This window comes from Tamandua tetradactyla, chromosome 1 (assembly GCF_023851605.1).
Source record: "Tamandua tetradactyla isolate mTamTet1 chromosome 1, mTamTet1.pri, whole genome shotgun sequence".
NCBI lineage: Eukaryota > Metazoa > Chordata > Mammalia > Pilosa > Myrmecophagidae > Tamandua > Tamandua tetradactyla.
This window is the reverse complement of record NC_135327.1, coordinates 224,490,468-224,507,003: the sequence shown is the minus strand read 5'-3', so window position 1 is coordinate 224,507,003 and position 16,536 is coordinate 224,490,468. Positions and strand designations below refer to the sequence as shown.

At 44.0% G+C, this 16,536-nt stretch overlaps 1 protein-coding gene across 1 annotated transcript in view; it reads left to right on the top strand.

Annotated features, from left to right (window-relative positions):
• Positions 1 to 16,536, top strand: part of GAD2 (glutamate decarboxylase 2) — a 68,904-nt gene that overhangs the window by 14,242 nt on the left and 38,126 nt on the right. Inside the window, exon 8 of the mRNA XM_077153490.1 lies at positions 7,209 to 7,288. Within this exon, the coding sequence (XP_077009605.1) occupies positions 7,209 to 7,288 (80 nt within the window). The remainder of the gene's footprint in view (positions 1 to 7,208; positions 7,289 to 16,536) is intronic.

Here is a 16,536-nt window from a genome sequence, read left to right as displayed (position 1 = left end):
AAAACTGAAGAAATGAAGCAAGCTAGTTAAGTGATTGCCAGATGCCTCACGATTAGGTAAGTAGAGGCAGGATCAACCCTTCCTGGCTCCCAGGTCAGTGCTGTTCTCAGCCCCAACCAACCATTGCAGAAACAGGATTAAAAGACTCAGCAATAGAGTTTCGCATGCCAGAGCTCATCAATCGATTGCACATTTTGTACCTTCTTGAATCAAATGTCTACCATTTATTTTTTCCTTAACATAGAAGTGATGTTCAACCGTTAACCACCTTCTCCCCACCAAAAATTCCTCTTCATAAGGCTGGGGCTTTGGGAGCTCATTTAAATGCTCTTCCGGCTCCTTGAAGACTTGGTTCAAACCTTTCTAGACAGGTACACTCTTAGAAGTGAGTTCTGCCCTTGAAGCTCGGGTTTAGAGATGGCACAGTTCTCTTCTCTAGGTTCACCTGATAGCATGTTGGTTCATTTTTCAGGCTCTTATTCGAGGGCTAATACAATTTCCTGAGCTATTGAACCTGACCAAGTGACCATTGTTTCCCCTGTTCTGAACACTGAGTTTATAATTCGGTATTTTTGAGCCATAGAGTTGAAAATGGCATGGAGAGACTCCATTCACCTTCTGGCACCAGAAGGAACTTCACAGTTTCAAGAGAGCAAGGATCATCTTTTGTTTTCAAAATGATGCTTCTCTCTCTTTCTGTTACATACCAGCTCCTTTCTGGCCACCAGAAGGGATGGCATTTAAGCTATGAGCAGAGAGTTGCAAGGGTACTTTCCTCCAAAGAAGTATAGAATGACAGACTCTCAGAATTGGAAGGGGTCTTAAAGAGCACCTGCCCCAGCACCCGTGCTCTGCTGGAGGGTCATCGCCTTCCCTTCACTGAAGGAATCTTAAAGGTCAGTGTGGTTCAACACCCAAGCTTTGCTGGAGTCTCCCTCCCTCCCCCAAATCTTCAGTGCTAGAAAATCCTGGCAAAATCAATCTGATGAGTTTTAGGTCCTTCCTTGACAGCGGGTATAGAGTGAGGCTCAGGTCTCAGATCAGTAATTCACATCTCAAGCTCTGAATCCTTCAAAATTCCAAACCACGAGCTTCATTCCAAATTCCTCTCATTTCTGCATGTGACCCAAGCTTTTCCAGAAATAGCTTCAATAAAACAGAAAACAATGTTGCTCAGCATCATCGCAGACATCAAGATGCCCTGGGCAGACCGCCATACCGTCTTCACTTTCCACTCTTCACCCCAGTCCAAGCTCAGGCCCCATCTCCCTGTGCCAGTCACGGATGTCCCATGGCAGCCCTCTATGATCTCAGCCCCTTATCGGGAGGTCATTTTCACCATTGCTTTAGAAAGACAGCCTTCAAAGAGCAACACTATTTGACAGAGTTTCAATTCCAAAACTAAATCTCCTTTATGCTAAAAACAAAACAAACAAATCCAGTGAGCTGAGTAGCTTAGAGAAAGACAGTTGCTAAATATGGAATGCTCCCCCATTAGACAGAAGCTTAGCTTGATGGAACTGACAGTAAGTGCAGTTGTGCCATGAACTTAGTTTACCTGCAGCACCCTCGGCCTCCCTTCTGCATTCCTCTCTTCTCTTCATTTTGAGATCCTCACTCTCTGCCCCTCATCTTATTTTGTCCTCTATCTAGTCTCATCACATCTACTCCCTGGAAAGATCCTGAAAGCCATGCTGGGGTGGAAGTCCTTGCTAAAACTTAAGTGTGACTTCTCCTGGGATACTTGCATTGCAATAGGAGACAAATGAGGCAGTATAGCCCAACTCCATCCACTGGACAGTGAAATTGACTTATTCCTTCCTTCATTCGGGCAGTGCTGCTACTTTCCAGGCATTGTCACAGGCAGCAATGAGCAAGACAGACCAGGGCCTGCGCTCATGAATTACACCCTGCACTGGGGGAGAAAGGAAGGGGCAGAGGTCTGCAGGGGACAGCCAGGCTTCCCAGTTCTCTGAGATCATATTCCACACCGTGATTGGCTCTTTCTTGCTCCAAGTGCCAGGTTGGGAATGACTGGATAGATGGATTTTTCTTTGGGTTAGTGGTTAAGGCCATGAGTTCTGGAGTCACTAGAAATGGTAACAGATCCTGCTGTACCACCTCCTGGCGAGTGACCTCAGCTCACGACTTCATTTTTCCTTGTCTATAAAATGAGGATTATGATACCTGGCACCAGGCAAACTCCCCACAAGTGGCAGCTAACTTTGCCATAATTATTACCCACTCCTTGGCTCACCCCAGGGTCCCTTGCTAAGAAAAAACTGAGCATGCCCAAGAGGCAAGATTTTGCGAAACTGGTAGGGTCGCTGCAAGTCAGGGGACACGTCTGCTTTAGTTTGCCTTTGGTAAGTGAACACAGTGATCCAAGAGCAAATTGTTCCCAGAAGATGGGTAGTCTACCTCTCCCAGAATACCAGAGCCCCAGTTAAGGGCCTGTAGCCTTAGAAGAGTTCAGAGTCTCTACTGTTACTGTATCATTTTGAGATTTCCTGATATATTCTATATGGCATATATTTTAAGACATGAAGTAGATTGACATGAATTTTGTTTGAAGGTCTTAAAATTCTGCTCGGGGGAGCTGGGAAGACCTAAAGATGGCATCACATTAGGTAGGAGGATGGCAAAACATGAAGGGCCACATTTGGGCACCGGCTGAGCTCTGGGTCACCGCCAGCCCTTCACCTACGTTATCTGCCCTTCTCACACCAACTCTGTGGAGAGAGAGGAATTTGTCATCACAGTTGAGCAAACAATGGGTCAAAACTAGAATGCAGCTTGCCTAGCAGAGCCAAGAGGCAAACCCAGTCATTTTGCCCCAGGTGACCTCCTTCCACTGCACACTTTCATTTCACCCTAACATTATGGGCGTGCTTGCTTTCCATTAGCGTGGTCGCTGTGACCAAATACACGCTTCCTAGCCATGTGTGTGCTTGTCACCGAATGCCATTCTTGTATCTCTTCATGTAAAATTGAATTCTGGTGACACATACTTGTGGCCCCAGCTCACAGCGGGGTAACTTTAAACCATCGGTTAGAACTTGGGGGGGATGATAATGCGGCAGCTTCAGGCACATGCCTCTTGGGCTGAGTCACAGCTCGCGTGAATCTCAGAGAGCCTGGAAGCACAGGGCCTCCCCTCCAGATCACAGTAATTAGGTATCGATGAGGCATTGTCACAGGGTAAAAGCTTCCTTGTGAATCAGATGCTTTAAGAAGCAGAATTTGCTCTTTCAGACCACTTGAGCAGAAGCAGGAACAAGAGTGAATAGTCTTTCTAAGGGAGATGTAGCATCACTGTCCTCAAATATTCAGATGCATAGGAGGCAATTAGTGAGTCTGAGGGAGGGGTGGAGGGAGGAGGAAAGCGAGGGGCAGATGAGGGGGCTGGGCAGTCCAAGCCCTGAGGAGAGGTCAAAGAAGCAGATACCAGCTCCATCAGTTGGGCTTCAAGATGTGCTTTGGGAGATCCCTGGGATAGAATGATCCCCGTTCACCCCTGTTCAGCATCCACACACACACTCTCATTCGTTCCACCACAAGACGTGCTGGGACAAAAGATTCAGGCCAAGGATAATTGATAGATCTTAGAGATAGAAAGTAGAACTTTTGGCAGAATGTCAAGACATAGAGATGGATTTCCAGTCTAGTGTGCCTTCCTCCTTATTCCTTTGGAAGTGTCTGGATTGCTTCCTACTTCCCCCAAGCAGTTGGTCTGGTCAGGAGGGCCCACAGCTGCTTCCTAGTTGGTAAGAGCTCTCTCTAGACCTGCTAGGGTGGAGCCAAGAACCTCTGGACTTGCTTTGAGAACGGGCCTTAGACTAGAGGCCCTGGGGTCCATTTACTCCAGAGTCATTTGGCACCATCACCAGGGCAATACATCACCAAGCATTTGGTGCCAAAGATTTATGGCAAAAAATAGTGGACAGCCTTGTCTGCTGAGCATATGGACAGCAAATTCAACAATTTATTGACTATATACTATGACAAAGTCCATGCTCTCTGTAGCAGATATGCTAATAAGATACAGTGAACTAATAAACATATACTATAATATCAGGTGGCAGCATGAGAGTGAGGTGGGAGTGGGCTATAAAAGGTCTCTCTGAGAAGGTAATAGGAGAGCAGAGACCTGAATCAAATAAGGAAGGGAGCCATAAAAATATACAAGGAAAGAGTGTTCCAGGAAAATGGAATAGCTAGTGCAAAGGCCCGGAGCAAGAACAAATTTAGGAAGCTCAAGGAATGCCAGGAAGGTGGGTATCATCAGGTAGAGTGAGCAAGGGGAAGGAAGGGGAGGGGGCTGGAAGACAGGAGAGGAGGTGGGGGAGCTAGCTGGGCACTGAGCACTCGGTTCCTGAACCTCTCTGCTCCCTGAGCCCTCCGCCCAGGCTTTCCCCTGAATCCCTGTGGTCTGCTGGGCAGCTAAACCTCAGTCCCAGTTAAATATCTGGGTGTGTCTAACAATGACTTCAAAGAATTAATTAAAAGACTTCTTAAAAGAATTAATGCAGCTTTCCAAACTGCTTATCTAAATTCTAATAGAGGGAGAGAACCCAGCATGCCGAGAGACTGAAATGGTTTTCCTAGCATCCTGCCATTCACCTTAATTTCCCTCCATCCCTAAAGGGAGGTAAGATTTACTGTCCCCATTAAAGAGCAAAGGAAGGGAAGCTGTGGCCTCAAGCCATAGGGCTGCATGGAAAGTGGAGTTTAAGCCTTTTTCCAGCCTGACAGGGTTTCATTCCCACTTATTCTTACTCCAGACAATCTCATCCAACTCAAACTCAGAAATCTTGCTTTGAAAAAAAAAATTACAATACTTTATACCATAAAACCTCATCTATTTGCACATATTTTAAAAGTAAGCCAAACCACATAGCCTATGTAGAGAGTGTCTTTATCAATCTCTTTAAAAAATGATGGTGAAATTAATCTCCCATCCACCTTGAACTTTTCATTTAGAATAGAATGAAAAGCACATGGGCTTTAATACTTTGAAAGAAATACGACTTCGTGGTAAGTAAGCATCAGATTCCATCAGGGGTATGTTTATATTTTTCCCAAGTCAACTCAGGGTGGCAGAAGGGGTGCTCATTAGCTTATTCCCCAGCCATCCTGTTGATGGACAGCTCATAGGAGAACCCCTTTATTTAAGGAACCTGAGTCTTTGTAGCTTGCAATTTTCGTTCATAGTTAAGCTTTCAGAAGCCTCCCAGAGCAAACCAGCCCCACACCCAGCCTACCTTGGGACAGCTTTTCAGATAGGAAGGTCGTCAGGTCTTAACTCCCTAACCCCTCTCCTTTGGGCCAGGTTGGGTTGTCCTTGGACACCTGGTTTCCAGCTAGTCAGCATCAGGGAAACTGTTCCTTAGATGTTGCTCAACCAACAAGTGCCATCTGCCAGCACAGGGAGATATGCTATTTAAGCTGTCTTCACCATTTCCTCCTCATTTAGGTAGTGTCTTTTTTTTCCCTCCCTCTCAAGTTCCTTCCTCTTCATGGGTCTCTTGCTATTTGTGGATAACGTTGAGCTTCTCTGCTCTCTCTCTTGAAAAATATACACAGATTCAGTGTTCAGTTTCTAATTTTCTTTCTGATGCCTCATATCACCTTTGTTCCCCATCTTTAAGTTTTCTATTTGGGCAATGTGTTTTTCCCTGCGGATGTGTGGTATTTGGTACAGTGATCAATTATCCTGGGCAACTGCTCTCCTTTTGAGAAACTTGATCCTCTCTCATTACAGACCAGACAAGAAGACTTGTTCTCACTGACCAGGACCCCTAGAGCTCTCCCTTATCCCCAGTTTGCCATTTTGCCGTTTAACAAGGAAGGGCCCATTCACTGAAGGGCATAATTTGAGTAGCTTGTGTTTGCTCGGTGGGGGCAGCTGGCATCCCCATTCTTTGCCCTCCCGACAATAAGAGGCAGAGTGCAGTGTCCCCTCAGCTCCCTCTTCCAGATGTCCCAGTGCTCTGATATGTATGAAAGAAGCCAGTAAATGTGAACAAGAAAGAATCATTTCTCCTTGGGGGGTGGGGGGCTGGAAGGGGTGGGCAGAAAAGGAGTCACGCATCTTTACAAACTCTAACCCAATCTGGCTAGCTCCCCTTGTTCCCAGGGATCTTGGCAATGACTGTCCACTGGATCTTTCTGATGTTGTAAAGGAAGGCTAATGGCCCTTTCTCGTTTTACCTCTAGCCACACTGGGCCTCTGAAACTTGTCTTTTCGCTGCTTCATTTATTTGCTTACATCATCTGATGCTGTTATAAACGTGACTTCTTGCTCATTAGATGCACACACCCCTCCTAAAAATATGTGTCAACAGTTTCTATGCTGCATATTTAAGAGGTCAGATGAGTCCAGAGTGGGCATTGGAAGACAGTAGGCCTCTTTGGAACTGCGACTTAAAATTCCAGTCAGCAAACCTTTGGAGATGTAAATGAGGAAACAGCTCTCCTTTTGGACAGCTTAATGATCTGTAGTTAATAGAAAGAGGCTGATGGGCAGATGCAGTACAGCTGGGCTTAGGTTAGGCTTTCTCAGCACTCTAAATTGCACCCTGATTACAACCATTGAGATTCAAAATCCCACCCTGAATCAATAACTGAAAGCACAAGAAAAAATTCCGTCTCTCCCCCTGGTAGTTTGCCAACGTGGCCTGCTCACCTCCCACGGACAAGTCATTCTGCTAGAGTTAATATACAGTGCCTCTTTGCAGCTTGGAGAAGGGGTCTCTCCACTGGGCAGTCACCCACACAACAAATGGCCCCATCCAACCACTCTGGGATAAAGAGGCTGGATTTAGGGCCAACTTCTCATTTTAGTTGAATGCACACAATTTCAGTGAACTTGGAAGAAACTGAGTATAGTCTTCTGGTAGCAAAATGTAGTTCCGGAAGCCACAAGACGTGACTGCTGGAGACAGATAATGAGCTCTTATGCCTTGTATGCAAAATTGCCCTGGAGTTGTTGTGTGCTGGGGTGTCAGGTCCACTTAGAATTTCCAGGGTCTTGTAATCTTTCCCCCAAAAAGCCCAAGCGGCAGAGGCCACCTTCTCTCAGCGTCCCAGGTTTCAGAGAGACAGTTTAGAACTAGAAGGAGAGACATTTAAAACACAACCAAAAACCAGGCGGAGGCACGGATCTTGGATGTATATGCAACTAATCGTAAATATGCTTTCTGCAGAGTCATTTTTCTCTCAAGAAGGGAGCTGCGGCCTTGGGGATTGGGACGGACAGCGTGATTCTGATCAAATGCGATGAGAGGTGAGCATAAACCTGAACCCTTGTCGGTTAGAAACTTGCAAATTCTACATGAGTGCCTTTTGGTCAGAAAATAGACCACAAACCTGCCCCCACCCTCTGCTGTGAGCTTTTCCCTTCTAACACGGACTTGCCATATCTAGAGTCCTCCAGCGTTATCCCCCCACGGCACGGAGCCTTTCCCAGCCCCTTGCTGCATTGGAACCTTTTTTTAAAATCCATCAGAACCTTCTGCACCAAGAAGATGCAGAAGCACATTCATCACCTGGGCACCTGAGCCGCGATGGGCGATTTGAGCCCTGATTTACAGAGGAGTCCTCACTCCAGGAGCTAAGGATTGTGTAAATTGATGGGGTGGTTACAGAGAGGAGGGGGGCGAGGGGCAGCTCAGTGAGCAGGGAATAAATAATGTCCCAGCACCTCATCAACTTTGTGCTGGGACCAAAGTACTGCCTTGGGGAAAATCCCTGCCTCGATTGGCTCCTGAACCTCACAGCCACTCCAGGAATAGATGGGGTCCTTGGGGGAGGGGAGGCGGGGGTGGGGGGGGCTGGGGAGGGGAGGCAAGGGTTTTAAAACATTTTCAGGATATCCATGTGAATGATCACTGGCCTATAGCCCAGGAGCCTATAAAAAGAAATTAGGTTCCGTCTTTACAAGAATCGAGTAAGAACTTTCGCTAAATTAAAAAGAAGCCAGGCACTTAAACATTTATTTATTCCTATGTCTTTATTAGACAGACATCTACTGTTAGGCTCTGGAGAAGGGCATGGCACCTTCCCGGCTCCCTGACAGTGGGTGAGGTAGGTGGGGACGTACAGTAACATCAAAAGGAGATATTTGAGAGTCAAATTGCCTGCCAGAGATTGGAGAGGCCTGGGAGGCAGGATTTGAGCCAGACTTTTAAAATCAGGGGCGGATGGAGGGAAAGGCTGGGGCCTTTACAGATGATGGGATGCCATGAGAAAGCCACAGAAACCAGAAGGAGCATTTGCTGGGCTCACCGAGGTGGTGGGGCCATGAGGTTGGAAACGTAATGTTTCAGAAGCTCTAAAACCAAAGTGGTCAATAGCCATGTATACCTCTCTGCGAGGAGATGTCCGGGGTGCCACTTTCTTGTTCACACCTTTAAATATTGCCTGATTTTGTTTGTTTATTTGCAATGAATGCTCACAACTTTTTGTTTGTTCATTTGTTTGATTTTGCATGGGCAGGCACCGGGAATTGAACCCGGGTCTCCAGCACGGCGGGCGAGAACTCTGCCACTGCGCCACCATCACCTTTCCAATGCTCATTACTTTTACCATTAGGTTTTTTTAAAAAACAAATTATACCACAATATCATCACAAATATCTACTACCTCAATTTTTCATCACCTCAAACAGGAACTTTGTACCCATTAAGCAATGGCACCCCTTACCCTCCCCACCCCCTCTAACCTTTAATCTGCTGTCTATCTTTGGGAATTTGCATATTCTAGTGTTTCGTGTCAGCAAGATCTTACAGTATCTGTCCTTTTGTGTCTGGCCTTTTTCACTTAATGTGATGCCTTCAAGATTGATCCATGTTGTGGCATGTGTCAGAGCCTCCTGCCTTTGGTGTTCCGTTGCATGCATATTCCACGGTTTGCACTCACCCATCCATCTGCTGAGGACACTTTGCTTCCACCTTTTGGCTATTGTGAAGAATGCTGCTGTGAGCATCGGGGTATAATCAGATTTTTAAAATGTGTTTTCTTTTTCCTTTTGGGAGGGAAAAACTAAGCATAGCATTTGAGCTTGTTAGGTCTGGAAACAAAGGAAAGTTGAAAGCACTCTTATTTAATAGAACATAGATGAAGCTGCCTTTCAGGAAGAAGGGAAGGAAGAGAGAGAGGGTCTAAGGTGAGCCGAGCTAGTCATGGGGCAGGTATGAAATGACAAAGGAAGTGGGTGAGGTGAACACGGGTTGAAATGCCTTATGCTTTTAAGGCTCCCAGTTTTTCCTCACTTTTAGGTACTGAAGGACTGCAGTTTGAGAAAACTGGTAAAACAAAAATTGTTCACCGGTAGTAAAGGTTTAGACCTAGACTTCAGCATTTTTTTCTATCTGTCACCGAACTGTGCTGAGTTAGGAGCCAGGGACCCAGGAAAGAGTCTCCTGGGCAGGCTCCTCCAGCCTCGTCAGCCCCTCCTTAGCCTAGCTGGAGCAGGCGTTCTTGTACTGAACTCCAAACCCTGACCCAGGAGCTGACGGGGGACCTGGGAAAACGAGGGGACTCTAGACTTTGCACTTAAGGCACCCGCATTGCTGCTCCTAGCCAGGGGAAATTCGGGTCATGGAACGGACTCGGCCAAGTGTGCACGTGGCCTCAGGAGTGAGCTGAGCTAGCCAGCCACGCTCTCCTGGGAGCAAGAGGCCAGCCTGAGGACAGCTGACCTCCTGAAGGCAGCATCACATTAAAGGAAGTAAATCAGGCCTGGGAGAAGAAAGAGCAAGGAGGAAAAGCAAATGAGCTGCAGGAAAGAGGCCCCAGCAGGGGGGCCAGGAAAGGGCCTCAGGGCCACCGGCCATTCCCACATGGGAGGGCAGAGGCAAGGGCAGTTTGCAGGGAGTGCTAGAAGGCCAGCAGGCTCTAGAATCAGGGACTGGATGGAGAGCCTGGTGGCAATGGGGTGGGAGGGCTTAAAATTTAGAACCAAATAATTTCATTTCAGAAATTTTAGAAACATTAAATAATTATTGGTTTTTCAGAAAATTCCTCTTTGGTGCCCCTTCCTCCTATCACATACACCCGTTGGGAGAGCACAGAAGGATGCGGCCACTGGGCACCCAGGGGCTCTCTCTCTCTCCGCTTTTGAGACTTATGGGCTGGGGCTGGGGGTGGGGGTGGGGGTGAGGGTGGGGAGCCGCAGGAAGAATGAAAATCTGGAGAATTAAGGCCTGGGAGGAAGCGGGGCGGGCACGGTGGAGGTTCAGGTGAAGCAAAGAAGAGAGAAGTCGGGAGAAATGCGGGTGGAAGCAGACAACACTGTGTAAGCGTTAAAAGAAACAAGTTACATTTTTCCATCTAAAAAGCGATTCATGCATACTTTGAAAAAATGGAAGAAATAGCAGAAAATCAGAGTTCTGCCATCCAAGGATCCGCACCAATGTCATGTTGGTGGCAAAACTTCTGAGCCTCCTTTTCTAAGTGCAGGAGTTTGTTCTTCGCACATCTGTGATCATGTGTCTTTTCTCACTAGGCATGGTAACGTGCTTTTCCACACTGTGACGATAACTGATAAACACACTTAACTGTGTAACGTTGAGTGTGTGACTAAATCAGAAATGAGGCAGCTGCGAGGAGCTGACTGGGGCGTGGCTGCAGGGTTCAGCGCTCAGTCCCGCATTGGGGTAGACCAGTACCTCTCTATAATTCTCTATAACATGGAAAGGGAGTGGCGCCCACTTCAGAGTGGTATGAATATTAAATGTGTTGAAAAATATAAATATAAGCTGCTAAGAACAATACATAGCATGGAGTCAGCACAGACTATTGTTGTCTAGATGCATTTCACTCTGTCTGGAACTGCTGTTATAAATGTCCTTTCCATTCTCCAGAGGACGTCTGTATGTGTTCAGTACATCTCTATTTTTTTTTTTTTATTTCTAAAGCATATTTACTTAATTAAATTATATGAACATTCTTAAGGACATGATACTTAAGTCCAAATTGCCTTTCTAAGGGTTTCACCGAATTTATTCTCCCAGCAGTATCATACGGGAGCATGTTGAAAACGTTTTAACACTGTTTAAAAACTGCATGTGTGTGGTCTCTAATTCTACATGGATAACTCAGATACTCCATATAGCACAAGTTCAATACTGAGATCCTGGCCTTAATGGACTTCAGTGAAATTGAGGTGTTTGGGGTCAGGAGCGAAGGGGAAGGAAGGCCTTGGAGAGGGTTCATGGTCACCATTCCAGTCAGAATCTATCAAAACCCTCTTGGCAGCCATTCTGATTTTATCATCACGTCCTTGTGAAAGTTAGATGTGAGGTTCAGAAAACCCCTTAAGCCTGGCTGGGGATACACTGAGGTGCTTGTTTCTCCTAGTGTGCTTTGTAGAGTTTGTCCAGACTTCCCAAAACATGAACCTGGAATCACTTCCCAAGGCTTTCAATTTCTTGGAGTTACTGTTTCAACCTACACATTTCAGCCTAACAGAGGCTGGGGTGATGGGTTTTGTCTTGTCCTGCAGACAGCTGGCTTAATAGAAGGCTCACAATGGAAGGAAAATGTCCTAGCAAAAGAGATCAGCGTGTATCTTTCTAGCAATAAGCTTAAAACCACATAGGAGGAATGTCCTGTGGGATAATTCCCCCTCAATTAGCAATTTCAGGGGCTTACTTCGGTGATCTGTTCAAAATGAAGCATGGTTCTCAAGTAAAACAATGGAAAAGAAATGAATCATACATATTTATTTGTTTGGATTTTTAATTGTTTCAGAATTGAAAATCAAGGAGTCTTTTCATACTCTACTAAGTAAAATGAGATAAAGTAAAGGGAAACCTCAGTTTACCATGGTTTGCATATTAATGTGAAGCATCATAACTGAAGATTTTACTCTGTTAGTAAAATCAGTTATGAAATTCAGAAGAGAAAAATGTGGTAAATGGATCCTTGACTTCATAAATTCTAGCTTGAGTTCCCTTCCCTTGTCTGCAAAAACTTGAATATTAACACTGAAAAGGTGAATGGATTTTTACCCAGGTATCATTGTGTCTAATATTTATAAAATTTGAATTGGTGATATCCAAATGAATGGTACATTGATATACATAAGGACAGAGAAGAAAAGTCTGAGTTACTATCTAGAAGAAAGTAAATATTTGTGAAAGAAAACTGAGTGATATTTCAGAATTAGATCAGGTCATTGGGCAAAAAGATGTTTCCCAAAGTTTCAGAGAAGAAGAGAAATTTCTATTATATAGATGATAAACTGGAGGTATATGAAGTTCCCATAGGATGAAAGCAGGAGCCCTGTGAGCTTCTTCTTTGGGCTGTAGGCAATGGCCCTGGTTAGGAACACAGAGGCAAACAAGATGGACTTAGACACAAACCCTCCAGAGCTTAGTCCAGTGTAGAAGGTGGACCTTCATTAATTCTTGAAGATAAGTGCTGTGGTAGGGGAAGTACAGTTTGCTGTTGAAATGCATCTAGCCCTACCTCCAGAGGAGGGATGATAGGAGGTGGCCAGATAAGTAGGAAGGGAAAGGATTCCAGGCACAGGCCATGGCCCATTCTAAGCCATGGATGTGTGAGAGAACTTGACTTGTTCAAGGAACTAAGCAGAATTCTGGGGGGAAGTGGTGAAGGCATCCTGGTCACGAGGGCTTTGTGAGCTACTCTAACCTATTTGGACTTCACACTGAAGATGGGAGGAGCAAGATCATATTTTTATGTAAGAGAGACCATTTTAAGTGCAGGTGAAGCGTGGTTTAGAGGCTGGAAGTCCCATGGCCATTGTAGTCCTGCGAGTGGGAGATGAGGAATGGCTGGCTGACCTGAGGTAGAGCAATGGAGATGGAAATCACTAAGTGATCAGCTTGCAGGTTAAGAGAGGACTCAGGGATAATGCCAGCCTAGTCAATATGAAGCCTTCCTCTGAGATAGGGAACACTGGCCAAGAAACTGGTAAGAAAGGAAGATGAAAAGATTTGGACAGTTGAGATTGAAGAACTCATGAGACCTCCATTTGGTGTTAGCTGGTAATATGAGGTGGTTGGAAATATGAGTCTGGAGCTAGGAAGACATTACAATTGAAGCCATGTAGAAGTGGATCTAAAGAAGAACTCTGAGGAACATCCACATTTCAGGCACAGGCAGAATGAGAAAAGGCCTTGTGAAGGGGACTGAGAAGGAGTGGCCTGAGAGGTAGGAGGAAAACCAGGAAACTGGGGGCAGGAGAGACCCAAGAGAAGAGCTTGTCTCTAGAGAAAAGAGTGGCCAATGGTATCAAAGGCTGCCAATGGGTAAAATGAGGGCCCAGAAGTACCCAATAGAGGAGCCTTGACAAGAGAACTTCCAATGGAGGGGTGAGGGTAGAATGTTGTCTGCTGTGGGTTGAAGGGTGAGGGAAAAATTAGTAAAGAGAGATATACGGACAACTTCTGCAGGATGTCAACCGGTGAAGGGGAGGAGGGGCAGAAGCCAGAGGTGGTGTTGAGCCCGGAACAGTTTTTGGTTTTGTTGTTTTAAGGGGAGGGACCAAAGGCAGGTTTAACAGTGACGTGCCAGACCCGCTAGAGAGGAAATGTGAATTATATGAGAAAAAGGAGTTTAAATGGCAGAGATTTCATTTCCCCTCTTAAGACCCTTATTCTTTTGGTTCAAATTGTGGAGGGCCATTCTCTGAGACACTCAAAAGCACTATGAAATTATTTCACAATATAAAATTGAAAGGAAACAAGGGGGAGAAAACAAGGGGGATTTAAAGTTAAATGGCTAAGTGATAAATGTTGAAAAACAAGAGGGGAGGAGGTTTGGGGGGTTGGGGCTGGGGATGTGGGGCAGGGCAAAGTTCTGGTTTATACCCTCTGTTGACAAGCTGCGAATGATTTCAAATCAGGACCCCTTAGGGTTGGGCTACTTCTTAGACATGAACTTATCCAACATTATTTTTTTTTTACTTTTTATTTTCAAAATAATTTCAAACAAACAAAAATGGCAAGAATATTCACAAGAATCCCCGAATACCCTACACTCAGTTTGTCAATTGTTAACATTCTGACACATTTGCTTTATCCCTCTCTTTCTCTACACACACACCCACATACACCCACACTTTTTCTTCTTTTTTCTGAACCATTTGAGAGTTTGTTGTGGACATCACACCCCTTAACCCCTTAATACTTCAGTGAGCATTTCTTAAAAACAAGGATATTCACTTACATAATCAGTACAATTATCTAAATCAGGAAATTTTACATTGACACAATACTATCATTTAATCTATAGTCACATTTCATTTCAATTTCATCAGTTGATCCAATAATGTCCTTTATAGCTATCTTTCATGCAGTTCAGGATCACACTTTGCAATTAGTTGTCATGTCTCCTTAGTCTCCTTTAATGTGGAATATTTCCTCAGTCTTCCTTTGACTTTCATGACATTAAATTTTTGAAGGGTACAGACCATTTATGTTGCACAATAATTGTTAAGGTGGATTTGTCTGGTATTTTTTCATGATTAGACTCAGGTGATGCATTTTTGGTAGGAATTCCAGAGAGATGGTGTTTTGTATTTCTCAAGTACACCTAATCAGTTGGCCTTTGATTAAGGCTTATCCTATTGTTGGCAATATCAGTATTGACCATATTAGTTAAGGTGGTATCTAACAGGTTTTCCACTGTGAAATGAATATTTTTCTCTTATGTAATTAATATCTTGCAGGGGGATGCTTTGAGACTATATAAATATCCTGCACATTCCGAAACATCCACTCACTAGTTTAACATCTATTGATGATTCCTGCCTGAACTAATTGTTAGGATGATGGTTGAAAGGATAATTATTCAGCTCCATCACTCCTTCTACATTTATTAGTTCCTTTCATTCTTCTGTAAGGAAGAGTTTTCCTTCTTATCTTTCCCTTTTTTCCTTTCTCTCCTCTCTTTTTTTTACTATTTGTATTCATTATGGACTCAAGGATTCAGCTTACCTTTTCGTTGAGTCTTATGTTAGGAATTAATTTGGATTCTTTCCCCCACTCTCTTCTCACTCTCTTCCATTTCTCCATCTCTTTCTCTTCCCTTCAGACTTTTCTTTATATTATCTAAATTATGACAAATTGCTGTAAAAGCTTTCAGAAAATAAGTCTGCCAGAGATGTGAGGTACCTGGTTTTCATTGGGCTAAAATAGTCAGTGACTTTCCTATCTTCCCTGTAACACAAGAATTTTGCGCTATTTCGTTTTATGTTTTTTTTTTTGCTGCTAAATAATAAAGACTAATACTTTTGTGTACATTTAAATTAAAAAATATATATCACTCTGGTTTTATAAATTAGGGTATGGTTCCCTGTGTTCGTTATATACTACACTTCATCACGCAATTGGTTTGAACCATTGGAACTGTAAATAATCTGGGCTCATTATACTCTTTTATCAAATTAGTGGACTTGTGGCCTGTGCCTGAAAGTGGGTAGGGATAGTGATTAACTCTTTCAGGCCATGGGGAGCTGCTGACGACGCTATAATGGGATTGGCTTCCCACAGACACTGAATCAGGTATCAATGAGGAGAATTGCATCAGCCTCTGGGGATCATATTTCCTCTGGGTTTAGATGCAGAGAGTTCAGCAGCGCTAGTGATGTGTGTGCTTCTCCAGTGCCTAAATCAGGAAGGATTATCAAAATAATAATGGCTCACCCTTACTGAGGGTTTAGTATGTGCCATGCATGGAAGCACTTCATGCGGTTCGTCTAATTAATTCATTTAATTCGACACACAAAAGAATATAATCCCTCCACCTTTCCTGGTGCTGATATAATTTATGACGTGTTTCCATCCACGTAATAATTGTTTTAAATATGGGAAGCTCCCTGTTCCCCATTTGATTGGTTTCTCTGCGAGAGATGGTGACACACCCAAGGGCCTATAACTGGTAAACGGTAGAGTTAAATAGACTAAGGGAACTCCCAGAGTTCACCAATTCAAAAGGGCCCTTCTTTTAAAAAAATAAACATAATTTTCTTTTCCTGTACAGGAAACATTACCTTTTTTTTTTTTTACATATTCTTTGTAGAAGAATAAGCAAATAGGAGGACCTTGAGAAAATCTCTTGTAATATTTTGGTACATATAATTTCAAATATATTTTATATTTTTTAACATAAACGAATCTCTAAGTACCTACTGATTAGGAATTTGTTTTTTATTTTAAATGTTCTGAATAACTTCCACATTATTAGAACTATTCCAATAGAATTTGTGATCACTACTTAAATACCCATTACTTAGAATTTATGTTATTTAGCAAATCTGCTGTTGGATGTTTAAGTTGTTTTAAATTTTCACAGTTTGAAAAAATGCTCATATAGACATCATTGTGGTTAAGTATTTTCGCACATCCTTCTATTATTTTCACAGGATAAATTCCTAGAAGTAGAGTTTCAGAGCCAAAGCCTGTGCCTTTTCTGGGAGTTACGAAACTTGCTGGCATGTTGTCCTCCAGAGGAGACCCAGCCAATTGACACTCCCCCAGGCGGTTGTGGGGATGCCTGCTA